This window comes from Trachemys scripta, chromosome 2 (genome assembly GCF_013100865.1).
Source record: "Trachemys scripta elegans isolate TJP31775 chromosome 2, CAS_Tse_1.0, whole genome shotgun sequence".
NCBI lineage: Eukaryota > Metazoa > Chordata > Testudines > Emydidae > Trachemys > Trachemys scripta.
The window spans coordinates 55658238-55682335 of record NC_048299.1 but is presented as its reverse complement, the minus strand read 5'-3'; the positions used below and the strand labels follow the sequence as shown (position 1 = coordinate 55682335).

The 24098-nt window shown below is 43.5% G+C and overlaps 1 protein-coding gene across 1 annotated transcript; it reads left to right on the top strand.

The window, feature by feature from the left end:
• Window positions 1–12012: 12012 nt before the first annotated feature.
• TWIST1 (twist family bHLH transcription factor 1) lies at window positions 12013–14311 on the top strand. The gene is made up of 2 exons (XM_034760581.1): window positions 12013–12923; window positions 13645–14311. Exon 1 carries the CDS (start codon window positions 12320–12322, stop codon window positions 12878–12880), a length of 561 nt encoding a protein of 186 aa, XP_034616472.1. The 5' UTR covers window positions 12013–12319; the 3' UTR covers window positions 12881–12923; window positions 13645–14311.
• Window positions 14312–24098: the final 9787 nt, after the last annotated feature.

Below are 24098 nucleotides of genomic sequence, written 5' to 3'. Positions count from 1 at the left end.
GGACCTCTCCAAACATATTTTTTCACCAGCATCAGTCACCTTCTATGAGCCCCAGGAAAGCCCCTGTTTCCCTGACTGATACAGGCCACGTCATTTTAATTTACCCATGTTAGGGCCTGATCTAAAGCCCTTTGAAGCCATTGGAAACACTCACACTAACTTCAATGGACTTTGGATCAGGCCCATTATGATCACTGATGGCAAACGTCTTAAAAGGGGAAACAAATATTTCTCTGCTCCTGATGGTAACTATTTTTAGTGCAGCAAGGTCAGATAATGGACTTGGATATGAAAGTGTGTTCAGTACAGTAGACAAATTTCAGGGTAGAATCTGTATTAACATGCTATATATATAATCACGCTGTCTGGAGTGGTTCACAACCATGAGTGTCAACCTCAGGGCAGACTGTCAAAAAGCAGGGCAGATTGGTTGTATGTTCTATAATTGCTAGATTTCATCAACCCCGTAACAAATGTGAACTCCTGATGCACTATAACCGTCTTACCATGGAATCACAGACAGTGGATATACCTACTCCAATCTATCTTGCCACCCAGGCAAGCTGTACTTAGTGACAAATGGTCACTTGCACCAAAGATCACAAAATATTCAGGTTTCTCCCAGTCCTAAGAGACCAGTCACTCACCCAGGTCAATTTGTATCTTAGATCTCACACCAAAGACGATGCTTGTAGCCAGTCTTAGGATTGTAGCCAATCCTAACTAAGGAGTTATTAACTAGGAAAAAGGAATTTGAGAGTTATTTACAGGTTAAAGCAGGCAACATATAGACACAAATGAGTTACAGTCTATGATTCCAAAAGGTATCAGAGTTGTAGTAATCTGTCAGCACCAAATGTCTTTTAGGGCTAACCCATGCCAAACAGCGTGGGGATTTCTTGCACATGTTTCGGAATCGTTACCCTCCGAGTCCAGACAGCCTAAAAGATGAAAATTGTTCATGTCAGCTATCTTTATTTCCTTCTGTCAGAATTCAAGCTAATGGGACCAGCTTTCTTGCAGGTGGCACCTTCATGGGTCTGATGGGGCAATTAACAAAGCCTTTGCATTGTGACGTCCCACTATGGTCCATTTGGATTCAATAGTCCTTCCAGATGAGCTGGAGATAAACACTTTTCGTAAGAATTCAGCGTTTTGCATTGAGTTACATAGTTTGGAACAAACATTTTATAGTTATGGAGCAAACACTTAAGTATTATCTTATAGTGTGGGGTACAGACATTTCAAGCATTTCATCAAGTCTAAACGCTAACAACATTGTTATAGGTCCACTCCCCATCTTAACTATGGTAGCACATAGGTGAGCTAGACTGGTTTCCAACAATAAATTTGTCAGCACTCAGCTGTGACCTAAACCCTTGGCCAGAGCTGGCATATGGTCTGCCAGCATCACACATATATATAATGCTCATATGCCACCAGCCCTTCTAGAAAACATTTTCTTTTAACTCCTGTCGAACGGTGAGTTAGTGAAAGATGGTATCTCAAAACAAATCATTGTGGATTCATAACTCAGATATAAAATAAATAGAACATATTTTTCATGCTCAGAATTAAACCGTATTCATAAACGAGCTCCATATGCAAAGAAGGTTCCCTGGCTGAGTATCTTTCAAGGACCATCTGGAAGGAAGCAGGTTTTTAGCATGAAATAATGGTTGTGTTTGTGTCTCTAAGATGTATAGCACAGAACTCACAGCCGGGGGGTAAGGGTCTTTTTAAAGTGATCTTTATACCTTCAGTCCTAAACTGCCATGGGGGCTGGAGAGGCCCCTGGCCTTATTTTAGAAAGCCCTTGGGGCCTGTCTAAGTTACAGCAGCCTTCCCTGGCTGTCCTATGGTCACAGCACTGCCCAGGATCTCCACAGTACTGCATGCTGTGGCCCCATCACTGACATACCTCTCTCACCCCCTAGCACATCCCCTACACCGGGATGTGTGAAGGTCAGAGGTAGGCAGCCTCTGGCTGTCTTCTGCAGTGCATCTTATAGGGGGATCCTCCTCTAGCAGTCTTTCAGGGTCTCTTAATGCTATTCCAGACCTTTCATAAAGTGTAAATGGGCCAGAGCCAGGGGAGGGTCTCACCCCTTGTCTTCTAGCTGGGTACATCATCATAAACACTTAGGGTGAAATTCACCTCTGTGCAGAGGGCCAACACAAGGCATATAAACCACTATTTTGAGGCTAGAGTGGGATTTAAGTCAGACTCCTTGCTCTTCCCACCCTGTCAGACACTGTGAAAACCATACTGCATTGAGGGGCTCTGTGATGGCTTGGACAATGACAGAGTTGCACTCTCCCATCTACAGAGACTTTATAGCTTCTCCTTTCCACAAAGGCTATGTCTACCCTGGCATAAAAGGGGTATGTCAATTAGCCTGTTACCTAACACATTTACCCACACTTTAAAACCCTAGTGTAGACAGGCAAGTTGTATTTTAACATGTGTTGGCTTGTGGAGGTGAACTCTGTACTATTGTTCCTAGAATACTAGAGGAAGGTAGCTTGTGGTCCCATAACTAAGTGCTGTAGCTATTCCTTGTGCTGATCTCCCACTGGAATCAATAGCAGCCTTGTATGTAAAGAGACTGCAGGATTGGACACTAATGTATCATGGTTTCATTTCTTTAAAAAATAATCTGTGTTCAACTAATGATTAGGACCTTATCCTTCCTGGGAAGGAGTGTGCTAACTCCCATTGATTTCAGTGGGATCTGTGAGCACTGAGCTAGTCACAAAAGCTATTTAGCACCCTTTGGGATTGGATCCCTTGAAAGGAAGGATGATCTTGTGGCTAGGGCACTGCACAGAGAGCTGGGTAACATGGATTCTGTTACTGACCTACACTAGGCTTCTTGGGTGGCCTTGGACAAATTGCTTAATCTCTCTGCCTCCATCTGTAATATGGGGATAATAATATTATTAACCCACCTTACTGACGGGTTGTGAGATTAAATTCATTCCTGTCTGTAAAGCACTTACAGATCCTTGGATTCAAGGTGCAACATTACATAGCAATGGCAATTATCTATCTATCTATCTAAGTTTTTACATTAATAAATAAGATTTCATACTGGATTAGTGGTAATTATTTACTCATAGAACATTTGATTACCAATTCTCTATTCTAAAGCCAGGCACTATGTTTTGTTAGCATTTGGACTACAACTGTTATAAACTTAATCTCTGGCCTCCAATTGTCCAAGACTCCTGGACATAAATCTGTATTCACTTACTACCATGGTTTATATTCTACAGCGCCCTGGTGGTTCAAACAGATTTAATTGGGTCCCATATACTCCATGCTGGTTCAAAACACTCTTGTATCACCATTTGATTGATTAAGATATCAGCATGCTAAGGTAGTAGTAGTAGTAATGTAAACACCTCCTTTCTGTGTCCCTTTAAATTGGTGGGACAGCAAAAGGAAGCAAGTGGCTGCACATTCCACTGAACTATGAGGAAACTCATGGGCATCTCATTTAAACATTTCCACTGCAGCATTGAGCAGTGTGGCAGGGTTGCACAGTACACAGGAGAGCAGAAGTTTACACTTTGGTCACCCAATTCAACACGCTATCCTCTTGTCCAGAAGCAGGCAAATAAGATCCAGGACCATAAAGTGATAATTGGGTTAGATTTAGAAGTTATGCTCAAGGTGTCAAAGCAGAAGGCCCTATGCAGCATAAAATATTCATGATCTTTCCATCTACAGAAACCTGTTGATCTTGGCACTACTGTCCCAGGCAGATCTAAAAGAAAGGATAACCTGACACAGACACAAACAAAACCCCTTCCCTGGAGCTATTCTGGCCCTAGAAAGGAGTCAGACTGTCCTGAGAACCAGGATAACTGGGGAAAGAATGAGGTACTTGTTCATTTACATAAGCTTTGACTTCCCCTAGTCAACTCCTCTCACCCACAGGCTAGGATAATCTCCTTTTGTGGCTCCTGGGTGGGAGGAGGAGATGGATGAGATCCAACCTGGCTTCCAGTCAGCCAGAATTCCAGTCAGGAGAACTTTTCCATTTACCTAGGAGAACATGCATGTATGGTGGGACAGCCTTCCATTCCATCTCACTCACACCCACCTGCGCTGTCTGCTTTCGCAGAGGCGGGGACTCCACTGACTGGTGATCTGCTGCAGAGTCTTCGCAGTCACTGTCCTTTTATGGCCCCTTTCTTCATCTCTGTATCTCCCTACGAGCAGCTATCAGCTAGACAGAGAGACCCTTTGGGCAGCAAGTTCTTGACATTCTCCCCCAGGTGGCTCCTGTTGTGTTAGCAAGTGAAGAGACTTTCACCCTCACATTTTGTATGATTCTAACATGAATCCCATGGGCTCTGGGGGGAGTCACAGAATCTACATCTTAAAAGGGGAATATTTTGCAATGCTCTATCCATCATAAAAAAGAGAGGCTATGTTCCTCTTTGTCAAGAAAGTAGCTTCTGTGGCTGAAAAGACCAGGAGTCTCATAATGTTTCCATGAGCCCACAGCATTGAAGGATGGGGCCTAGAGATCTGAGTAAAACGTGGGAACAGTGAGAATACAGAAAAGGAAATATATGGTTTAACAGAGGTGTAAAGGGAAACAAATCCAAAGAGATTAAAATAGCAAATAAGATGCATTATCAACATAAATAACCATTTTATTTTGGAACATATAAACTCTCAGCAGTTAAACCAGCTTTTAATTGATACTCTACTAAAATGTAGGCATAAAACCACATACGTAAGGTTCACAACTATAATTAGGAGTTCTGCCCCAGTGTAAGAACCATTGCCACAGGACTGTGGGCTTAATTGTGCCTGGCTCTGGGCTTGCAAGGGGGAGGGGATGAGAGTGAGAAGATGTAAGGGGGAGAATGCATAAAGCACAGGCACAAATGCGGTTACACGCTAGGGCATTCTTCCCCAGATACCAGAGGACATGTGTAAGTGCATGCTCCCCCAAGTCTCCTGTAGCTTTGAACCCTGATGCCTCCTGGAGCTGCACCCTCTCCTGCTGGATATGGCTCAATGCCACAGCTGAGTCCTGTATGTGGAACATAAATCAGGACTGATGGTCAACAAACAGCCCATTATCCTTGTTACCTGCTATAAGCAAACAAAAACAGAGGCAATCTACTATGATATGCTCTGAGAAATATGACAAACCAACATTTTGGGATGAGGGGTCTAGCTAACAGAAGCTACGATAGTGTTTTAAAGCAGGATATCTTCACCTGTAGGGAAAACAGAGCCCAACACAAATCTGGTTCTGAAAATACAGTAATTGGCTCTTTAAAAAAAATCAAAGTCCCGGAGGAAAATAGAGATCAAAACGGAACATTAGAACGGTCGTACTGGGTCAGACCAAAGGTCCATCTAGCCCAGTATCCTGTCCACCGACAGTGGCCAATGCCAGGTGTCCCAGACGGAGTGAACCTAGCAGGCAATGATCAAGTGATCTCTCTCCTGCCATCCATCTCCACCCTCTGACAATCAGAGGCTAGGGACACCATTCCTTACCCATCCTGGCTAATAGCCATTAATGGACTTAACCACCATGAATTTATCCAGTTCTCTTTTAAATGCTGTTATAGTCCTAGCCTTCACAACCTCCTCAGGCAAGGAGTTCCACTAGTTGACTGTGCGCTATGTGAAGAAGAACTTCCTTTTATTTGTTTTAAACCTGCTGCCCATTAATTTCATTTGGTGGCCCCTAGTTCTTGTTTTATGGGAATAAGTAAATAACTTTTCCTTATCTACTTTCTCCACATCACTCATGATTTTATATACCTCTATCATATCCCCCCTTAGTCTCCTCTTTTCCAAGCTGAAAAGTCCTAGCCTCTTTAATCTCTCCTCATATGGGACCCGTTCCAAACCCCTAATCATTTTAGTTGCCCTTCTCTGAACCTTTTCTAGTGCCAGTATAACTTTTTTGAGATGAGGAGACCACATCTGTATGCAGTATTCAAGATGTAGGCATACCATCAATTTATATGGGCTAGCTCAGTGGTTTGAGCATTAGCCTGCTAAACCCAGGGTTGTGAGTTCAATCCTTAAGGTGGGTGCCTTTTAGGGATCTGGGGCAAAAATCTGTCTGGGGGTTGGTCCTGCTTTGAGCAGGGGGTTGGACTAGATGACCACCTGAGGTCCCTTCCAACCCTGATAGTCTATGATTCTATATAAGGGCAATAATTTATTCTCTATCCCCTTTTTAATGATTCCTAACATCCTGTTTGCTTTTTTTGACTGCCTCTGCACACTGCGTGGATGTCTTCAGAGAACTATCCACGATGACGCCAAGATCTTTTTCCTGATTCATTGTAGCTAAATTAGCCCCCATCGTACTGTATGTATAGTTGGGGTTATTTTTTCCAATGTGCATTACTTTACATTTATCCACATTAAATTTCATTTGCCATTTTGTTGCCCAATCACTTAGTTTTGTGAGATCTCTTTGAAGTTCTTCACAGTCTGCTTTGGTCCTAACTATCTTGAGCAGTTTAGTACCATCTGCAAACTTTGCCACCTCACTTTTTACCCCTTGCTCCAGATTATTTATGAAAGTGAAAGTTAAATAAACACTGTAAAAGATAAGCACAAGTTGAAATGAAGTGATTTCTGTTCAAAGTAGGAGAATCAATGGTGCAGTAACATTCTATTCTGTACTGTGAATCCAGAATTTTAGTGACTCAAAAAAAAAATTTCAATTTTTTTAAAGTCCCGTTTTGTTTCTTTTGGCAGTTAACTAAATTAAATGACTTGATTTCCTTCAAATTTTCAACAGCTAAAAAATGACTTTCAGCATAAGAAAAATATTAGAAATGTCAATGGTTTCATTTAAATGTAGAAGTGTCCAAACATAGATGAACAGCATGGAAATGCCTCATAAGCAATCACTAAAGTCTAGCTGGTGGCATCACTTGTTGGTACTTGTAAGAAAAAGTGAATTTGCGTTTGAAGAGGGTGGGAGTGAGTTTGTGGGACTAAAAAGAAATGGTGGTGGTGAATTAAAATATAGCCACTCTGACTTACTGTACCCCTGATAGTTTGATGTTCTTCAAGCCCAATGTTAATAGAAAGGAAAAATACAGGATATAACTCTGCTCTCAGACACACCTGTGTAAATCCTATGTAACTCCAATGAAATCAGTAGAGTTATTCTGGATTTACTCAACAGCAAAAAAGTATATTTTTTGTATATCTTTGTACCAACATTTTAAGTAGGAAAGAGAGATTAAAGTATTGCCATTTCCTCCACTGATGTCATAGTTAAGCTCTTCCCGAGCTATCTTTATTTAAAACGGGGTTCTATAGGAAATTGTGCCCTCTTGTGGTATTAGCATTACAGCACAATACCTTTGCAAGTAACGTATACTTACAACTGGATAAAAAAAATCACACATTTTGGAGACAGTGTCCCAAGTGAACAGAAGTTGAACTCATGAATCTTTGCTCCCCCAGAATAGTCACTAGACTACCTGAATTTTAAAGGTTATATAGAGATCGTTTCTGAACAACAACAATAACAATGGAAAGATTGAAAGGTGAAACAGAGTAAAAGAAGAAAGGAAAAAGAAACTGAAAAATGGGATCTGTCATGTTCACTTATACTCTACCATATCCCTCTGTTTTGTGCTCCTCTGTATCTGTCTGTACTGTGGCATTATAGAATTTATGCACATTTCCCTCTACACACTTTGAAAATAGTATACAATATGAAAGTATGTGGGTGAAATCCAGGCCCTATTGAAGTCATGGGATTTTTGCTATTGACTTCAAAGGACCACAATTTCACTCTGTGTCTTTAGGATGTATAGAATGTATAGTACTGTCTTTAGAATGTATAGGATTGACCACAGTTCATAGAAACCAGTGGAAAGATTTCTCCTGTTTTCAATTGGCTTTGGATCAGGCCCTAAACGTACAACATATCAGGAAATTCTAAAGTTAAGGCTTTTCACATCATCATTAATGCAGCCACCTTGTATGTGTGTCATATGTTGCATTACTGGACAGCCTGTTAAATCTGTGCTTGCGTGTGTGTGTAATGAGAAACACTGGTAGAAACATTACATTTCTAATTCACTGTGTGTTTCAATTCATACACTTTCTCACTGAATTTAATGGATTTTAAAAAAATGTAAACTAGAATTCTCATGGTCCCATAACTCATATCTGAACACTGAGCCACTACACCTAAAAGCAGTGGGGTTATCTATTAAGCTAAAGGAGAATCTGATTTTATTTTTTCAGTCTGGGGTAGTCCTACACTGGATGGTGCTTAAATTGTACATGTTTCACAGACTTTGTTCCTTTTGAGGCCTTCCATCCAAATACTAGCCATAACCACCCAGGACAGTTTTTAAAACCCAAATGAGATCAAGGTCATACTGACCAGCACAGACCTGATCTTTCAATCATCAAGTTGCTGTAAACTCAACTTCTTATGAGCCCCACCATTTATTCATTTCAATATGCACTTATACATCTGTAAAATAGATTTTAATATTACAGTTTTATAAACTACTGCCCAGATGACAGAATAAGGAAGTCCTTGCTGCTGTGTGCTGAGCAGTGTTCTCTCTCAGTGTAAGATCCAATCTCATAAATGCCCAGGAACTGTTTCCTTCAGTCCTCGCTCAGGCAAACGTCCCACCGAAACCAAGCGCTGGGGAATCCCAGTTGACAGATTTTAAATAAAGACAGTTTCATGTTATCTGAGCACACAAAATGGCCAAGATATATTTTTGAGTGGAAAACTCTGCATCCCCCCCGCAGTTGCATAATTCAAAAATACTGAACTGATTCTCTTTGAACTTTACACACACAGAGAGAGGAACCTCTCACCTGAAGCTGAAATCAAGAGAACTTTCAAACTTCAAAAGGCTATTTTTGAAAACTTTAAGACCAGCTGAAAAGAAGGGTTTAGAATGGAAAGTCCTTCACAGTTTTAACTAGTCTGCCTAGCAGCTCGCTTATAATACATTCGCATGCTGTAAGAACATACATTCATTCGATTTCCAGACTTGTTCTTGTGTTGGCAATACCTTAAGGGACTTAGCTTAATTCTCTTTCTAGCAACTGATTTGTGGTTTATTAAAAATCAATCTGATGTCGATTGTTGGGTGGTTATAGCAGATCGGAGGATATAAATTACAGATAATGCAACTGTTGGCTGAAAATACCCCGTGCTGTTAAGAAAACAGGGCATTTCACACGAGTTGCAATATGAAAATAACTGAGCGTGGCACACGTCAGCAACCCCATAGTTAGGAGATTTTCCTTCTTTCTTTTCTGGACCATTTTTAACATTTATTCAGCTAGCTATAGCCATTTGCTTGCCCTGAGTTTTTCATTGGGTAGAGAAGAGTGACCCTAAAGACCATCCATCCAAAAAGATCACTTTCTCCCCAGCCACTGTTTCCATTTCCTTTAAGGTGGAAAAAAAAAGAACGTTTGTTTAGGTTCCTCACGTGGATTTTCCTCTCAACGTGTTCTTTAGATTAACGAATAACACGCAGACTAGACTCTCCTGCCCCATCCACCACCGCCATGCGCTACTAAACGCGTTCGAAGTTCAGTGCTCTGGTGAACGATTTGTGTCACTTCTTTCAGAACCAAGCCGCGGAGATCGATGATTGCGAAGGCAAAACTGTTTTGATTGCATCCTTTTAGGCTAAAGCGTTTTACTCTTTGACTAGCTTATTAATACTATGGACTCTCTGCCCCTCCCCCCACCTTCCTTCACCATTTTTTCCTTGCTAGATAATATTTAGATTAGATTGCCCTCCGATACCACTCATTTTACAGTTTTATTGCCTGTATCATAGTGAAAGAAAGAAAGAAAGAAAGAAAGAAAGAAAGAAAGAAAGAAAGAAAGAAAGAAAGAAAGAAAGAAAGAAAGAAAGAAAGAAAGAAAGAAAGAAAGAAAGAAAGAAAGAAAGAAAGAAAGAAAGAAAGAAAGAAAGAAAGAAAGAAAGAAAGAAAGAAAGAAAGAAAGAAAGAAAGAAAGAAAGAAAGAAAGAAAGAAAGAAAGAAAGAAAGAAAGAAAGACATGTCATTGTCATCCTAGCAAAGGTTACTCTTGCATTGCCAGCTGCCATCAAAGCAGAAGTACTAGATTACTACGGGGAGTTGGGCAGATACTCCTTTGGGAACAAATGATAAAATAGTCCCACCCAGGCAAGCCTCATTCTAAGGGAGGATGACAATGTCAAATGGGAAAGGCCTATTGGTCATTGTAGAGTGACATATTCGCAAAGCCAATGGAATTATGACAACTAGCGCTTTGCACGTGCACCTTGTCAGTGTGTGCGGGGCAGCTCTTGGAGCTGTGTGGTGTCTTTATCACCTCTCAGTGAGTAACCCATCTGCTTTTCACACCCCTATTTATAAAGGATAGACCATTTTTTTGTTTAAATCAGTGGGGGAAATGCAACCATGAGTCCAACCTCGTTGTTCGGAACTATAATAATAAAATAACAACGAAGTAGCCATTTTGCACAGTTATTTTTAAACGCCAACTAGAATAGTATGTATTATGCAGGTCAACGATGAAGATTCTAGCCATGCAAAAAGAAATCAGGGCATTGGATTCAGATTTTTATCAATGAACGCTTGCCTCGCAAACGGCCTCAACATACCCAGGGGCAGATCCTCAGCTGGGGTCAATTGCCACTGAAGTCAAAGGGATTATGACAATTTACACCATTTGGGGATCTGCTGAGGCTCTCTGTCTTTCTTAATAGTAAACAGTCTGAGATTGGGGGGAATAAAACTAGATTATGTCATTAATAAAAGAAGTCTCCGTTCCCTTCAAAAGTGTAAGCTTTTCCCCTTTTTTAGAATTTCCCATCCATCTTTGCTGCTTAGAACAGCCGTGTTAATATTCTCGATTCCTTCAATCTGCATATTTCATCTTTCTTTTCTTCTTTTAGCCCAATACGTGGGGGGAACAGAACTACGTAAATTCGGGACTATCACTGTACTGTCCTGTGCTTTGACTTTCGACAAGGTGCCCAGACAGACAGAGAACTCCACTCCCACGGCTGAGAAGCGAGATCTAACAAAGTGTTGTGTAAACCCTGCATTAAAGCCTTGTGCTCTCCTGATGCAGTGATCTAAAATATTGACTGGTCGCATTGCAACTCCTCGCTTTCCAACGCAGGCTTTCTACGGTTTGCAGCTGAGGTATTGTTAAAAAACCACAGCACCTGCGCTTTTCTGGTAGGGAACTGGGAGGGGAGGACCAAGACCTGTGTATGCAAACCTAAAAAAAAACAAATGTAAAACAGATTGGCGCTCTGTTCCCCCCACAATACATCTTTGAGTGAGGGAAAACTTACTGCCCGATCACCAGTAATGAAATCTCAGCAGTGAGGAGTTGTACAACCTCTGGATGCGAAGTGTTTGATTGTCAGTACTATGTCAATTATGTATTTTTCCCCCAAAGGCAGAAGAAGCACTCCAGGATATGCGTGAAATGAGCTAATATCGGTATTTCTTCATATTTACATAGAAGAAGGCTTCCCCCTCGCAGATTACATCACCCTAATAGGACAGACCGCCCAAGAAATCCTTGGCTCCCCCGGAAACGCAGCCCATGCACCAGAGGTGATGGGAGCGAGGGGTATGTGTTGCCAGCAACGCACACTGCGTCTTCTTGTTCGGTTCTTCTTCCCCCCTTAGTTCTGCAAGCCGTTGCCCATGGCACAGGGACACGGGAGAGGGGCAGAACGCCCCAGCTGCTCGTGGTTCAACGAGCCCCGTGCAGCCCGAACAATAAGGGCCGCGCTCCCAATTATTAACGGGGCTCAGGGCGCAGTGGCAAAGCCTCCCGAAGCGCCCGTGTAAACGGGAAGAGCCCGAGAGGGAGGGATGGACGGAGGGAGAGGGGTAGATCACTTGTTAATGGTTTGGAAACATAATTGGGGGAGGGGGGAGCGGAAACGTCCCTATAAAGCTCAGCAAAGTCCCTCCTCTCCACGTCAGGCCGATGACACCGCCGCTGCCCCAAACTTTCCGCCAGCAGGAGCTATAAGAGCCTCCAAGTCTGCAACTTTCTCCCAATCCCAGACACCTCGAAGGGGCTCCAAGGAGGGATCGGGAGGGGTGGGCTGTGGTGGGTTTTTTTTTCTCCTGGATCCTGATGCCATCCCCCCACCCCCCGAACTGAGGTCCTCCTCCCTCTCCTCCTCCTCCTCGCAGGCCCGCAAGCCGCGATCCAGGGGGAGCTGGCGGGTTAGGTGCCCCCCTCTTCTCCCTGCCCCCCTCCGGGCCCGCGTCGTGTGTCCCCCCCCAGAGATGATGCAGCAGGACGAGTCGAGCTCTCCAGTCTCCCCGGCCGACGACAGCCTGAGCAACAGCGAAGAGGAGCCCGACCGGCAGCAGCAGCCCAGCAACAAGCGAGGGGGGCGCAAGCGGAGATCCAGCCGGCGCAGCGCAGGAGCGGCCGTCGGAGTCGGGGAGGAGCCGTGCAGCCCGGCCCAAGGCAAGCGAGGCAAGAAGTCCGGCGCCGGGGGAGGCGGCGGCAGCAGCAGCGGCGGAGGCAGCCCCCAGTCCTACGAGGAGCTGCAGACCCAGCGGGTCATGGCCAACGTGCGGGAGCGCCAGCGCACCCAGTCCCTGAACGAAGCCTTCGCCGCCCTGCGGAAGATCATCCCCACCCTGCCCTCGGACAAGCTCAGCAAGATCCAGACCCTCAAGCTGGCGGCCAGGTACATCGACTTCCTCTACCAGGTCTTACAGAGCGACGAGCTGGACTCCAAGATGGCCAGCTGCAGCTATGTGGCCCACGAGCGGCTCAGCTACGCCTTCTCCGTGTGGAGGATGGAGGGCGCCTGGTCCATGTCCGCATCCCACTAGCAGGGAGGGGCCCCCACCCGCACCCCCAGGGAAGGAGACCTAGGTAAGGCAGGACGCGGCCCGGGGACGAGCCCATCCCTGCGCGCGTGGGGCTGGGGAGAGGGGGAGCGTGGGGGGATGGAGCCCTGGGGCAGAGCTGGGAAATATCTGGGCTTGGGCCTGCACCGAGCGAGCCCAACGCTAGTGAGCTGGGAGGGCTCCGCTTGCTGGGTGCCCAGCGGGAGGCGTCTGGAAGGGGCCCGCTGTTCAGCCAGTGCCCCGCCGAGCGGCCCCGGGAGGGGGCTCGAGCCCAGCACCAGAACCACTCGGGACATTTGCAAAGCGTGGGCGGGTGTAACATACAGACGGCTTCCGAGGGGAAACGCGGTCGCTTCAGCCAACGTTGCATGAGCGAAGGTGGGGGTTCGGATGGTTTCCTGTCCTTGCTCTGTGTGTGTGTGTGTGAGAGAGAGAGAGAGATTATTCCTCCACCGAACCTTCGTTGTAAATTCGCTTTTTAAAAAAGAGGAATCGGTGTCTCTGGTACACTTGCCTGTGTGCGTTTCCCAATTCCTTTCCCCCTGCTATGGTCCCCCCGCTCACCCCACCCCCACCGCCGGGTGCTTTAATTCCTCCTGATTGTGTTGCTGTGCTGGATCACGGTCAGTTGTGTCACAGGCAAAACAGCACAGCTTGCTCGCTCGCTCTCTTCCCTTCTGCATACATATTTTTTAATAAAAAGAATCAGTAACAAACCTTTCCTCCCCCTCTCTGGGTTTTTGCAGATGACATTGTTCCCAAAGAAGGAGAAAATGGACAGTCTAGAGACTCTGAAGTTGGATACCATTTAAAAAAATAATAAAAAAAAACTATGCCAAGGATTTTCTTGGAAATGAGAAGAGCTATATCCAAATTCAAAGCAGGGCGTGGGGAGCACTTAAAGAAAGAAAGAGGCAAGGGTGCTTGGACAGTGACCACCCAGATAGGCATCTGCACAATCCACACATCTCTGCATTCTGATAGAAGTCTGAACAGTGTTTTGGTTTTTTTTTAATTTTGACGAAGAATGTTGGAATTTAATTTTTTTGCATGCATGCATTCCCAAGAGGTCGTGCCTATGAGCCATTGATGAAAGGAAAATACATTATTGTGGACTTTCGCCGTTCTCGAATGGTCATAATGAAAAACAAAACAAACATTAGAGATGAAAACTTTTTAGGGGGAAAACAAACTGGGCTCAAACTGTTATACACAAACCTACCCGGTTCCTACTTTTTTATTATTATTTTTTCCTCTGAGAAAAAAATAAACATTTTATTTATTTATTGATGACCCATGTTAAAATGCAAATAGATCCGGTGTCTAAATGCATTCATATTTTTATGGTTGTTTTGTAAATATCATTGTATATTATTTTTCTGCAATAAATAAATATGATTGAAATTTTAAGAACCTTAAAGTTTGGTCTATATGAAAAAGCTGGGTTGAAGCTGGAGAGAAATACCTGCTTGTTGAGCTGTAAAGACACCCAAGAGAGAGGGGGCACTAATATAAACAAACGGGGCGAAAAACGCAAATAAACTAGCTACTGACAGACACAGGCAAGTTATTTATAGAGACAGCTTTATTATTCTACTTTAGTGCTCATTGGACTTTGAGGTCGGATATTCTCTGTGTCTCTTTATTTTAATCAGAACTCCAAATAACGGAATTGTTTTAGCCACCGATCTAAAGTAATGGCATTCTTTCCCCCAGACCATTTGCCTCCGAAATGTAAGCCAGAAAGATGGCATATGCCCCCTGCCATTGCTCTGTGCACAGCAAATTGTATTGATTTAACTAAAAAAGAGTCGAGGAAAGAGAGCGCATCCGTTTTAAAGAGGCCCATAAACAGACCAGGGGAAGTCAAAGAAAGGCTGGAATAAGCAACCAAATGGATATTTGGGTTTTATGAAGAAGGGGGTGTTTTAATATTTTAATTGCAAGGCTTAGAAGCCTTATTTTTGGTTGTAAGAGGGGGTGGGATACAATAACCTAACGCTGTTTTCCTTTTCTAACTATAAACAGGAGTGCTTCGCCATTTAGGAAGCATCTTCGTCTTTATTTCCCCCCGCTTTTTATGGTTTCAAATCGAATGTAGGGTAAAACTACAATTGTAAAGGAAAATATATCTTCGGGCTTCAATGATCAAAATAATTGTGGAAGGGGCAGCTATTTAAATTACTAAAAATAGCCAGTCTCTCTAGGATAGTCATCGGTATCATTGTATTTGTATTGTATTCCACCGATTAATATATACAGCTAGCTATCGCTGTTATTTCTATATAAAGCAAACCACCTCACTGACAAGCAATGCTTTGTTTATTTTATTTTGTAAATTACAGGTTGTGATCAATATGCTAATACTAACAGGAAAGTGGGCGGTCACTGTTTAGCTCCTAAATAAGACTCTAGATCAAATCGTAGTAACTCACAAAAGGCGTTTGGGTTGAAACTATAATTTCCTTTTGCTGAACAGATTCAGTCAATGTCTAGGGTAAATAAGAGGGTGTGTTTACTCAAAATAAGTCATGTTTGCTTAGCCCAGGTTGAGTTTACTTTATTGCCTGACTGTTTTTGTTTCCATATCCACATATTACCATATATTGCTGACATAACAGTATTATGAATTTAATATCGTGCATATTTTAGACCAGTGCGCAGTGTTTACAGTAGAAAGCCTGCAGTGTTTGTTTATATTAAAGGATTAGCGAGGACTTTGAAAATTGGATTTGGGTTGTGGTAGTCCCAGCACTAAGCATCGGAAAGAAGGGTGACATTTTTGTGTGTGCTAGAGAGGGATTCGCTATTTTCGGTGGTCCTACTAAGTGGATTTCTGACTCCCTCCATCAAGGTCTGATCGCTTGATATTCAGATTTCTTGAAAAGCTCCAGCAATGATGAGAGCCCACCATCAAGGAGAAGGTAATGCTTACTCTGCTACCTTTGCTTACATAAAAGGATGGTGAAAAGAGGAATGTCTTGTACCTTTTGCTTTTTTTTTTCTCTTAGAGAGGAAGGTTCACCAGAAAATGTTTTGAGTATCATGACAAATGCTAAAGAAATCACCAGGGTGAAAAGAATAATTTGTCCTAAATTTGCAAAAGAGAGAAATAGGTAACTAACAGCTGGGTAATTTTGAAGGAAAGGGAAATTTACGGAACAGATTATTTACTAAATATAAAAAAGCAGAAAAGTGGATAATAAAATGGGGAGGGGGGATTCTGCTCGTACTTTACTGGTGAAAAATTCAGAAGAAGTCAGCTGAGTTGGATGTCGTTTGTCCTGATTGACATCATCATAAGTGAGTGCAGAATTTGGCCCAATCTACATCAACTCTTTCCAGCAACTTGAAATACGCTGGGGGTGGGGGGGCGGAATCAAGTCACTTTCAACATTTTTAATTACTGCATATACTATCCTTACTTGCCTTGTACCTTTTCTAGGAGGGAATTTAATCTATATTTTGCAGTGATCACTATAAAAAGGTGGCAAATACCATATACCCAATATTTGTATTGTCCCCATTAGAATGGGTGTTTTATTTGTCTAGTCTCAATCATTATCTTTATTTAAAAAAAAAAAACATAACGAGATGATCCTGATTTAAAACTACAAACGTGACCTTTCCCGTTTGGTATTTTGTTACTGTGTGGCCCCCTACACTTCAGCCAAGAACTATTAAATCAGATTCAGCCTTATTGAAGAAAATATTAATTCGTCTTCTGGGAATGTTAAGCACTCCTGCAATCAAAAACTGACTCTGTCTTTGAAAGTTATGATTTCTGATTGATTCTTTTTGCAAGGCACAAAGTTGTACAGTTTATTTCCAGAACAAAATGTAGCATAGATGAGGTTCCCATACATAATGTTCCCATGTTTTGTTACCATAGCTATGAACAGAATAAACGTGTCCTGTTGGCAATCCATGGAAAGTTGTGCAGGCTAACAAACCCAATGTCTGTTACAAGGAAAGCCAGGGACAAGGGGCCGGATCCTGGAATCTTTACTCACGCCTGTAGGCTAATAGAGCGAGTACAGGTTCCAGGATTCGGGCCCAGATGTATACCTTGTATCTCTCTGCCCAATGCAACAAGCGCACGGCTTTGCAATTTTGAGGTTCAGTTTATTCCATGGAGATTCTTAGGGCGCTACCCTCGGCCTTGTGCAAGAGAGTAGAGCATTTTGCACATTCCACGGTTTGGCAAGCTCAGAACTAGCTATTTTCTCTAGTCCAGTATCAAATTCTTCTCAGGCATATGATTTCACTTGAAGTCCTGCCCAGGAATCCTTCAAAGTGAGCGTTTGTCCCGCTCTCATGATGTCAGGCGGTTTCCCCTGCATCTGTAATTTTAAGAAAAACAAACAAACGTGCGGGGAACAAATGTGACGGAAATCCAAACAAAATTCAGTAGAGAAAAGGGGTTCACCTGCGGTGTGGGTAAACACTGCCCCTGCGTGTGGATAGGGAGGACCTGGCGGGTAAATACAGTGCCGATCCCTCCCACATGGGAACCGCAGTTAGTAACCGAGGTGGTGATGCTGTAGCTGGGACAAGCTCTCGCTAAAAAGAGAGACCAGCAGACAAAGGATAAAAGATTGTAAAGGATCCTGGTCCCTTTGCAGTCAAAGGGCGTCTATGGGGAGCAGGATCGGTCCCCGAACCCTCAGAATGTATCGAAAGAGAACTGTAAAGAAACAGAGGCGGAAGCTACTTTGGGGCCATTCTCCAGAGTCCTGTGTGCTCTTGTTCACACGATCAGTCACTTCACCTGCATCCCTGCAAGCTGGGGGCAGACCCCTTGTGAAAAGCGGGCTTTGCCGTAAATTAGTATCTTTTGGAAGTCGGGGGAAAAAATGACCCGAATCAACTGCCATGGGATGCATGTGGCTAAGAGCAAAGAAGGCGCGCACATTTAGCTCGCGCCAGAGCTTGTTTTATTTGCTGAACAACACAATCTGCCCGCAGTAAACATTGCCCAGGATGCATTTTACATTAACTTCTGCACCAGTTTCTTTAGACTTCAGTCCGCTTAATGTTCTTAGCAAATCAAAGCACGTGTCCTTTGAAGAAGGTGTGTAATTGGAGTTTAAGGCATGTATGGAATTCCCAGATGTCTATAAAATAAGAAAGAGCATTTGGCAGGTCACTTGAAGGTGGAGCAGGTTAAAATCACTTGCACGAATTCCCCCCTTGCCCTCTTTTTAAGAGTCTACCATTTAAAAGGGCCAAGTGATAAGAATTCTTTGTACAGTTTTACACAGTAGGAATAATAAAGAGCTACAAATAGTAACACACGTTTCAAAAAGCCAAAAGAAAATAGCAAAATCGTTTGGAACAGCCCGGTGGGGAAACTGCAGCGAGACCCTGCCCTGCCTGTGTCTAATGCCCTCCTTGCTAGGATTATACCGTTTTTATTTACATCGCTTTGTCGTATATAGTAACCAACACGTCGGTAATGACTTTTATAATGTGATCTGAAACTTAAAGGAACTGAACCAGTTGAACTCGCGCTCTTTGAGAACACCTACAAGAGACCGGGGTTGAGTTTCATTCCCAAAACATCTCGCTGCAAAACAAGTCGAAAACATTAATAACAGAATAAAAGTGTCTCGCTTTCGGATTTAACCGATTAAGCTATCAACACCTGGCCTGCGGAGTGTTTCTGATAGGGAAGAACGCAGGGAAGATATTAGCATACGCCAGAATTGCGGGTGTGTGTTTTGTTTCGAATTCCGTTGTTTGGTCCGGAGCAGAAACCAACGCACAAGTAGTGCACTGGGGTGGTGTGAGATGTTACCTTTGGTAATCCAAGCAAAAGTTGGGATTGTTGGGAGTCAAAGCTGGGGGGTTGGGAGAGGGTTGGCACTTTAATATTTCAGAGCAAGAATTTATTTTATTTTATTTTTTTGCATTGTGAGGAAAGAAACAAAGCATCGGGGGAAAGCAACGCACAAAGCAGCCGTGGGGGAAAGAGGAGCTTCAGAGGTGGAGGGCTTTTGACATGTGAAAAGTTAAGCAGGTACCTGAAAGAGGTTTATTTTGACCAGATGTTCGAGCTTTTAGGAAAACGTCACGTGAAGGGAACAGATGTACAACTCGCAAATGGAGCCACGCCTTCTAACTACACGGAAGGAAAATCGAGCATAAATCAGTTTTGCCTTTTTCCCCCTTTATAAATGGGCTTTATTTAAACATTGTTTGTTTGTTTGCTTGCGGAATGGAGGACGCCCATGTGCGATCCCGGTGTCCCTCTGTCTGAAGATTAGGAGTCTTTTAAACTCCACTTTCCCTGTTTGTTGTTGCTGGGGTTTGGTTGTTGTGTGTGTGTGTGGGGGGGGTATTCCCCCTCCCCCCCCGCCCCCCTCAGGATCGTTTGATCCTGAGGAAAGTATCGGATCTCGGTTGGGAAAAAGCTGAGACTAATCGATTTTTTTTGAAGGTGGGTAAGACTGATAAGAAGAGTGGAGGAATGCCTCTCCGGACAGAGCCTAAAACTTCAAACTCCAGGGAGGAGACTCCTGGCTGGAAGGGAAGACAGGCGGGTTTGCTCCTTCCAGGCTTCAGCGCTCTGCCCATTTTGTCGCGCGTTTAGCCTGGCTGTCACTGCCTGCGATCTGCTTGCCCGGAGCAGATACATCTCTGGAGTGAGTGAACAGCAGGTCTGGGACAAAAGAAGCAACGCCACGACTATGCAGGAAATCAAAAGCTGCCCAGAGGTTATCAGCCCTTTGCCACTTGAAAAAAAGTTAAAGGAAAAATGCATAAATCCTTCGTTCCAGGCAGAATTCTAACTTTAAAAAAATTCAGGCATATTTTAGTATAAAGGAGAAAGTCCTATTGAACAGGCACTGTCAGTGCAATTTCAGAGGGCTTATTACATCCTATGGGGGGGGGGGGGTGGGAGGAAACGCAGTTTTTCAGTTGTTGTCGCTTTAAAAAGCGAACAACCTGCAAAGCCTAAAAGATGCGTCAATATCAATCCCAGTGCAGCAAAGGAATCATTCCCTAGATGTGTGTGTTTTCCATAGGGCTGGTACAGCCGCGATTTATCCTTTTGGCGCGTTGCAGAAAATGGCAATGAACTGTCCATACTCCTTATTTATTTCTGCATATATATTCATATACTCACGGCGAGTATCCAGAGCGAGTCGATCTTCTGTCTTATGTATTTGGGGACAGACGCTCTGTGTAATGTGTGTCTCTATTACATAGCAACATCCCTTTTGTGGAACTTCGACAGGGGGTCTACAAAGGTAATCATAAATGCGCCCACATTTACTGTGTCTTTTGAACGGTAAAAAAAAAGAAAAGAAAAAGGTTAAAAATGTAATTGATCACATTAGCTTTAGGGATGACAATTTAGGTATGTATAATACCAGATGAATAGTCTGCTTTGCTATGCACTGCTTATAGTCTATAGCATCAGTCTAAAAATCCCTCGGGATTCTTAATCTAGATTTATTGCCTTTGAGTCTCTCTCACATGATCTCGTAAAAAGTTTTAAGCGAACGCACATACAAGATTTTGAAAATAAAAGATTAACTATGGGGTCTTTCTTCCCTGTTATCCACCGCATAATATAAATGATGCACTTCAATTATGCAGTGACACTACTCCTTTCCGCGAAAGCCAGCTTTCCTTACAATACATTATATACTTGACAAAAATATGGGAGAGCAGCTTTTTTTATTCCTTTGCCTTTTAATTTAACAAAGAACGAAGACCTTTCTTCGTGTGTGTGTACCGTACACTCTCTTTCTCTCTTGGACCCCGAAGCTATCAAACATGTTTAGTGACAGGGTGATGTGCTGTCTATAAAGGGGTTGTTGATGTAGGGGCTAAATTAGTGTTAATTTCAAACAGGCGGCTAATTCTTCCATGGAACCTCAGCACTTTCAAAATGTGTTGATGTGCTTCAAATTTAATTTCTGTCGATGGAAAATATGTCCTTTTCCCACGTGGATAGTTACATGGTTAATTGTTTGATTTTGTGGTTCGTTCTTTCTTTCGTTTTCATGCATCTTGGAGCACCTTTCAACTTTACATTTTTTACACCAATATAAAACAGATCCAAAACAGAGACTTCCCCCCCTTCAGATCTAAACTTAAAACATATATCATAGATCAGTTTTCATCCAACGAATTTAGGCACAGTGCTCGACCTGTACTTTCAAAGAGAATCGAAGCTGGAGTCTGCAATATTTAATCCAGTCAGCTATTAAATGTCCTCCGGCTTGAACCAAGAATTTAAACAGGAATCTGTATCGGGGATAATGACAGTAAAAGCTGGGGAGGGGGGGTTGGATTAGGGGGAGCCACAAAAATAAGACAACTTTTGTGCCTTTGATTTGGAAAATACCTGATTTTAGGAGACCTGTCAGACTAATAAAGAGAAAACATGAAAGAAAATCCTTTGTTCAAGGATATGGTTTTAATGAAAATAATTGTCCTATTAATACCTGACAATGGCTGCTTCGGCGACTCCACTTTCTTCCCAGCCCCCAAATTATGATAAAATACGTATTTGGTTTGCCCTCTTCCTCTCTATAAATATTCCGCTCCTTGGAATGCGTGTAACGGTGCGTTTCTCTGATCATTCCCTCATTTCGTTCCCATCACAAATCCTCATCTGAGGCCTCGTGTTCCCTCTTCATTACTAGATTCATTTTTCATTTCCAAGGGGCTGCACCTTGAGCTCATCTTGGAGCAGTGTGGGAGTTAGCTCTGTGGCTGAAAGGGGCACGTTAGACCGAGAGGGCATTTTTTTTAACCTGGCAATCAATGTCTAGAGTTACTCTGAAAGATGATTTTAAGAATATGGGGCATTAATAAAATCTAATCAGGCTTCAATAGGAGGGGAATTAAAGGGGGACGTGGGAAAGAGGGCTAGGTTTGGTTTTTATGAAGCATATGTCTGCTCCTGCGGTTAAGACAATTAAAACTCTTTTCTGATCAAAGGGCTGCATAAATCACCAGAAGAAATGGATTGGAAAGAGGCATTTTGTCTGTGTGATTAGGACCCGGGCTCAGGCTTTTCTCTGCGCCTTTTGGATACTGCCTTTAACTTACGGGTGCCTGCCCTCAGTGCTTCTCATTTCCAGAGTGGATTTATGACATTGTTTGTTTGTTTGTTTAAAAAACAGCAGCAAGAATAGGAAACCTTCCTGATCACTAGTGATAATAAGACCCTGTGCACAAGAAAGAAAGAAAGAGAAAACTAAAACTGGCACTGTTGGCTTTTGGATAGAAGATAATAATACTGATAGCCAAGGAAGAAAATACACAGAAACCTTATTCCCTGGTCCCTTAGAATTAATACCTGCGCCTTGAAATAGCTGGTATTTTCTTTCTCAGGAGAATAGTGCCATGTATTTGGGTTACATTGAATATGTCTTAAACCCCTGTGCTGAAGCAGCTTTGCCAGTTTTGTTGAACCCCTCTCTCCCTAGAATAATTTTCTCCTGCCCCATGGAGGTCTTGTTCTTCCCCAGGGCGTTTTGATTCTCCCAGAGGGGTTGAAATCTAAGGCATCTTTAAAACGTGGCTCATCTGACCAGCACGGTGGTCTCCTCGCCCCGCTTGTGTCTGAGCACTGGGCTGATGGGTGGGACTGGGAGATGGGCCGAGGGCGAAGCGTATAGCTCTGCTGAGTGAATGCGCAGCACCTTTTTACCACCAAGGTCCCTGCAAGGCGAAGGCGAGTTCGCTGCAAGGTCTGTTCTGGGCGTTCGCCGTCTCGTGGCATTTCCTAGCTCTGGGGTTCTGTGGCTGTAGGTTTCAGAGGGGTAGCCGGGTTAGTCTGTATTAACCACCCTCCCCCATCTTTACTCAGTGCACCCTCTCGATAAGTTGGCCTTTGCATATAATAGGTGTTTATGGCTGGAGGGGATGCTCTTTGATCTAGGCATTTGGAGGTGAACCTCTTAAGGGTCTCAAGGCGCTTGTCTGACTTGAATGCTTCTCAGGGTGATTTATGGCTAAAGGCTCCTTCCTGACACCTCCAGATGCCAAACTTCTTACCTTGCAGGATTGGAGGGGGGAGAGAGAGAGGGAGCTGAAAACCTGTTTCCAATAGCCAGGGAGAGTGGTGGCTGTACCTTCAGTAGCTGGGCTGGGTTAACAGGAGGGGCACCAGCTCTGCAACAGATCACTGGCAGGAGTGGTCCTAACAGTGTCTTCCAAACATGCTCCTGCTTGATTGTTGTCTCTTTGGTTAACACCCACAGAACTGAACCTGTCCTCATGGAGCCATGAAAGACAGCGGCCCCTTCATGCATAGGGTGACTTTCCCTAATACTTTATTCTGGGCAGTTTACAGCCCTCTCTGGGTCCTGGTTGTGCATTTATGATTTTTCTCCTTTAAAGTATTTGAACCCCATTATCCCATTACCACAGGAGTTCCGGAGCGAGGCAGAGCCAGGCATTTTCTGCACAGCAGTCCCTGAGGATATCTAGTCAGTGTCAACCTGGGCAAAGGAGCTGAAGGGGATCCATGTGCATTCAGAAGGCACTAGGCAACATGAGGCCTGTAGGAATGCTAGAACTGCACTGGAATCCCAGGAGAAATCGATTGCGATTGAATTACTGATGAGCCACTAATTTAACAGGTTTGTCCAATTGCAGTGAAATGGGTTAGATGAACATCCACAGTAAAACAATGCAGCAGCCCGGCTCTAATGCACTTCACACAGACAATGAGCAGCAGCTGCATTCCTTGTTCAGCCCAAATTCCGATTGATATCAATGGGAGCAAAGCAAGGGAAAAAACTCACTAAGAGTAAAGGACATCAGAATCTGGCTCAATATTTGGAAGCCTCAGCAGATTTCTTGTAGCGGTGAAAAGGTGGGAGAAGACAATTGCCACCCACTCCTTGACTTCTCTCAAAGAGGAAGAAATTCTTCTGTCTGAAATGTAATGTATACTACCAATGGGGGGAGAGATAGCTCAGTGGTTTGAGCACTGGCCTGCTAAACCCAGGGTTGTGAATTCAATCCTTGAGGGGGCCACTTGGGGATCTGGGGCAAAATCAGTACTTGATCCTGCTGGTAAAGACAGGGGGCTGGACTCGATGACCTTTCAAGGTCCCTTCCAGTTCCAGGAGATGGGATATCTCCATTAATTATAACATTGAATAGATCAGAGACAACAAGGAGCCCTTGGTGTTGGGAAGAATAGGCAAGGAGGAGAGTAATAGCA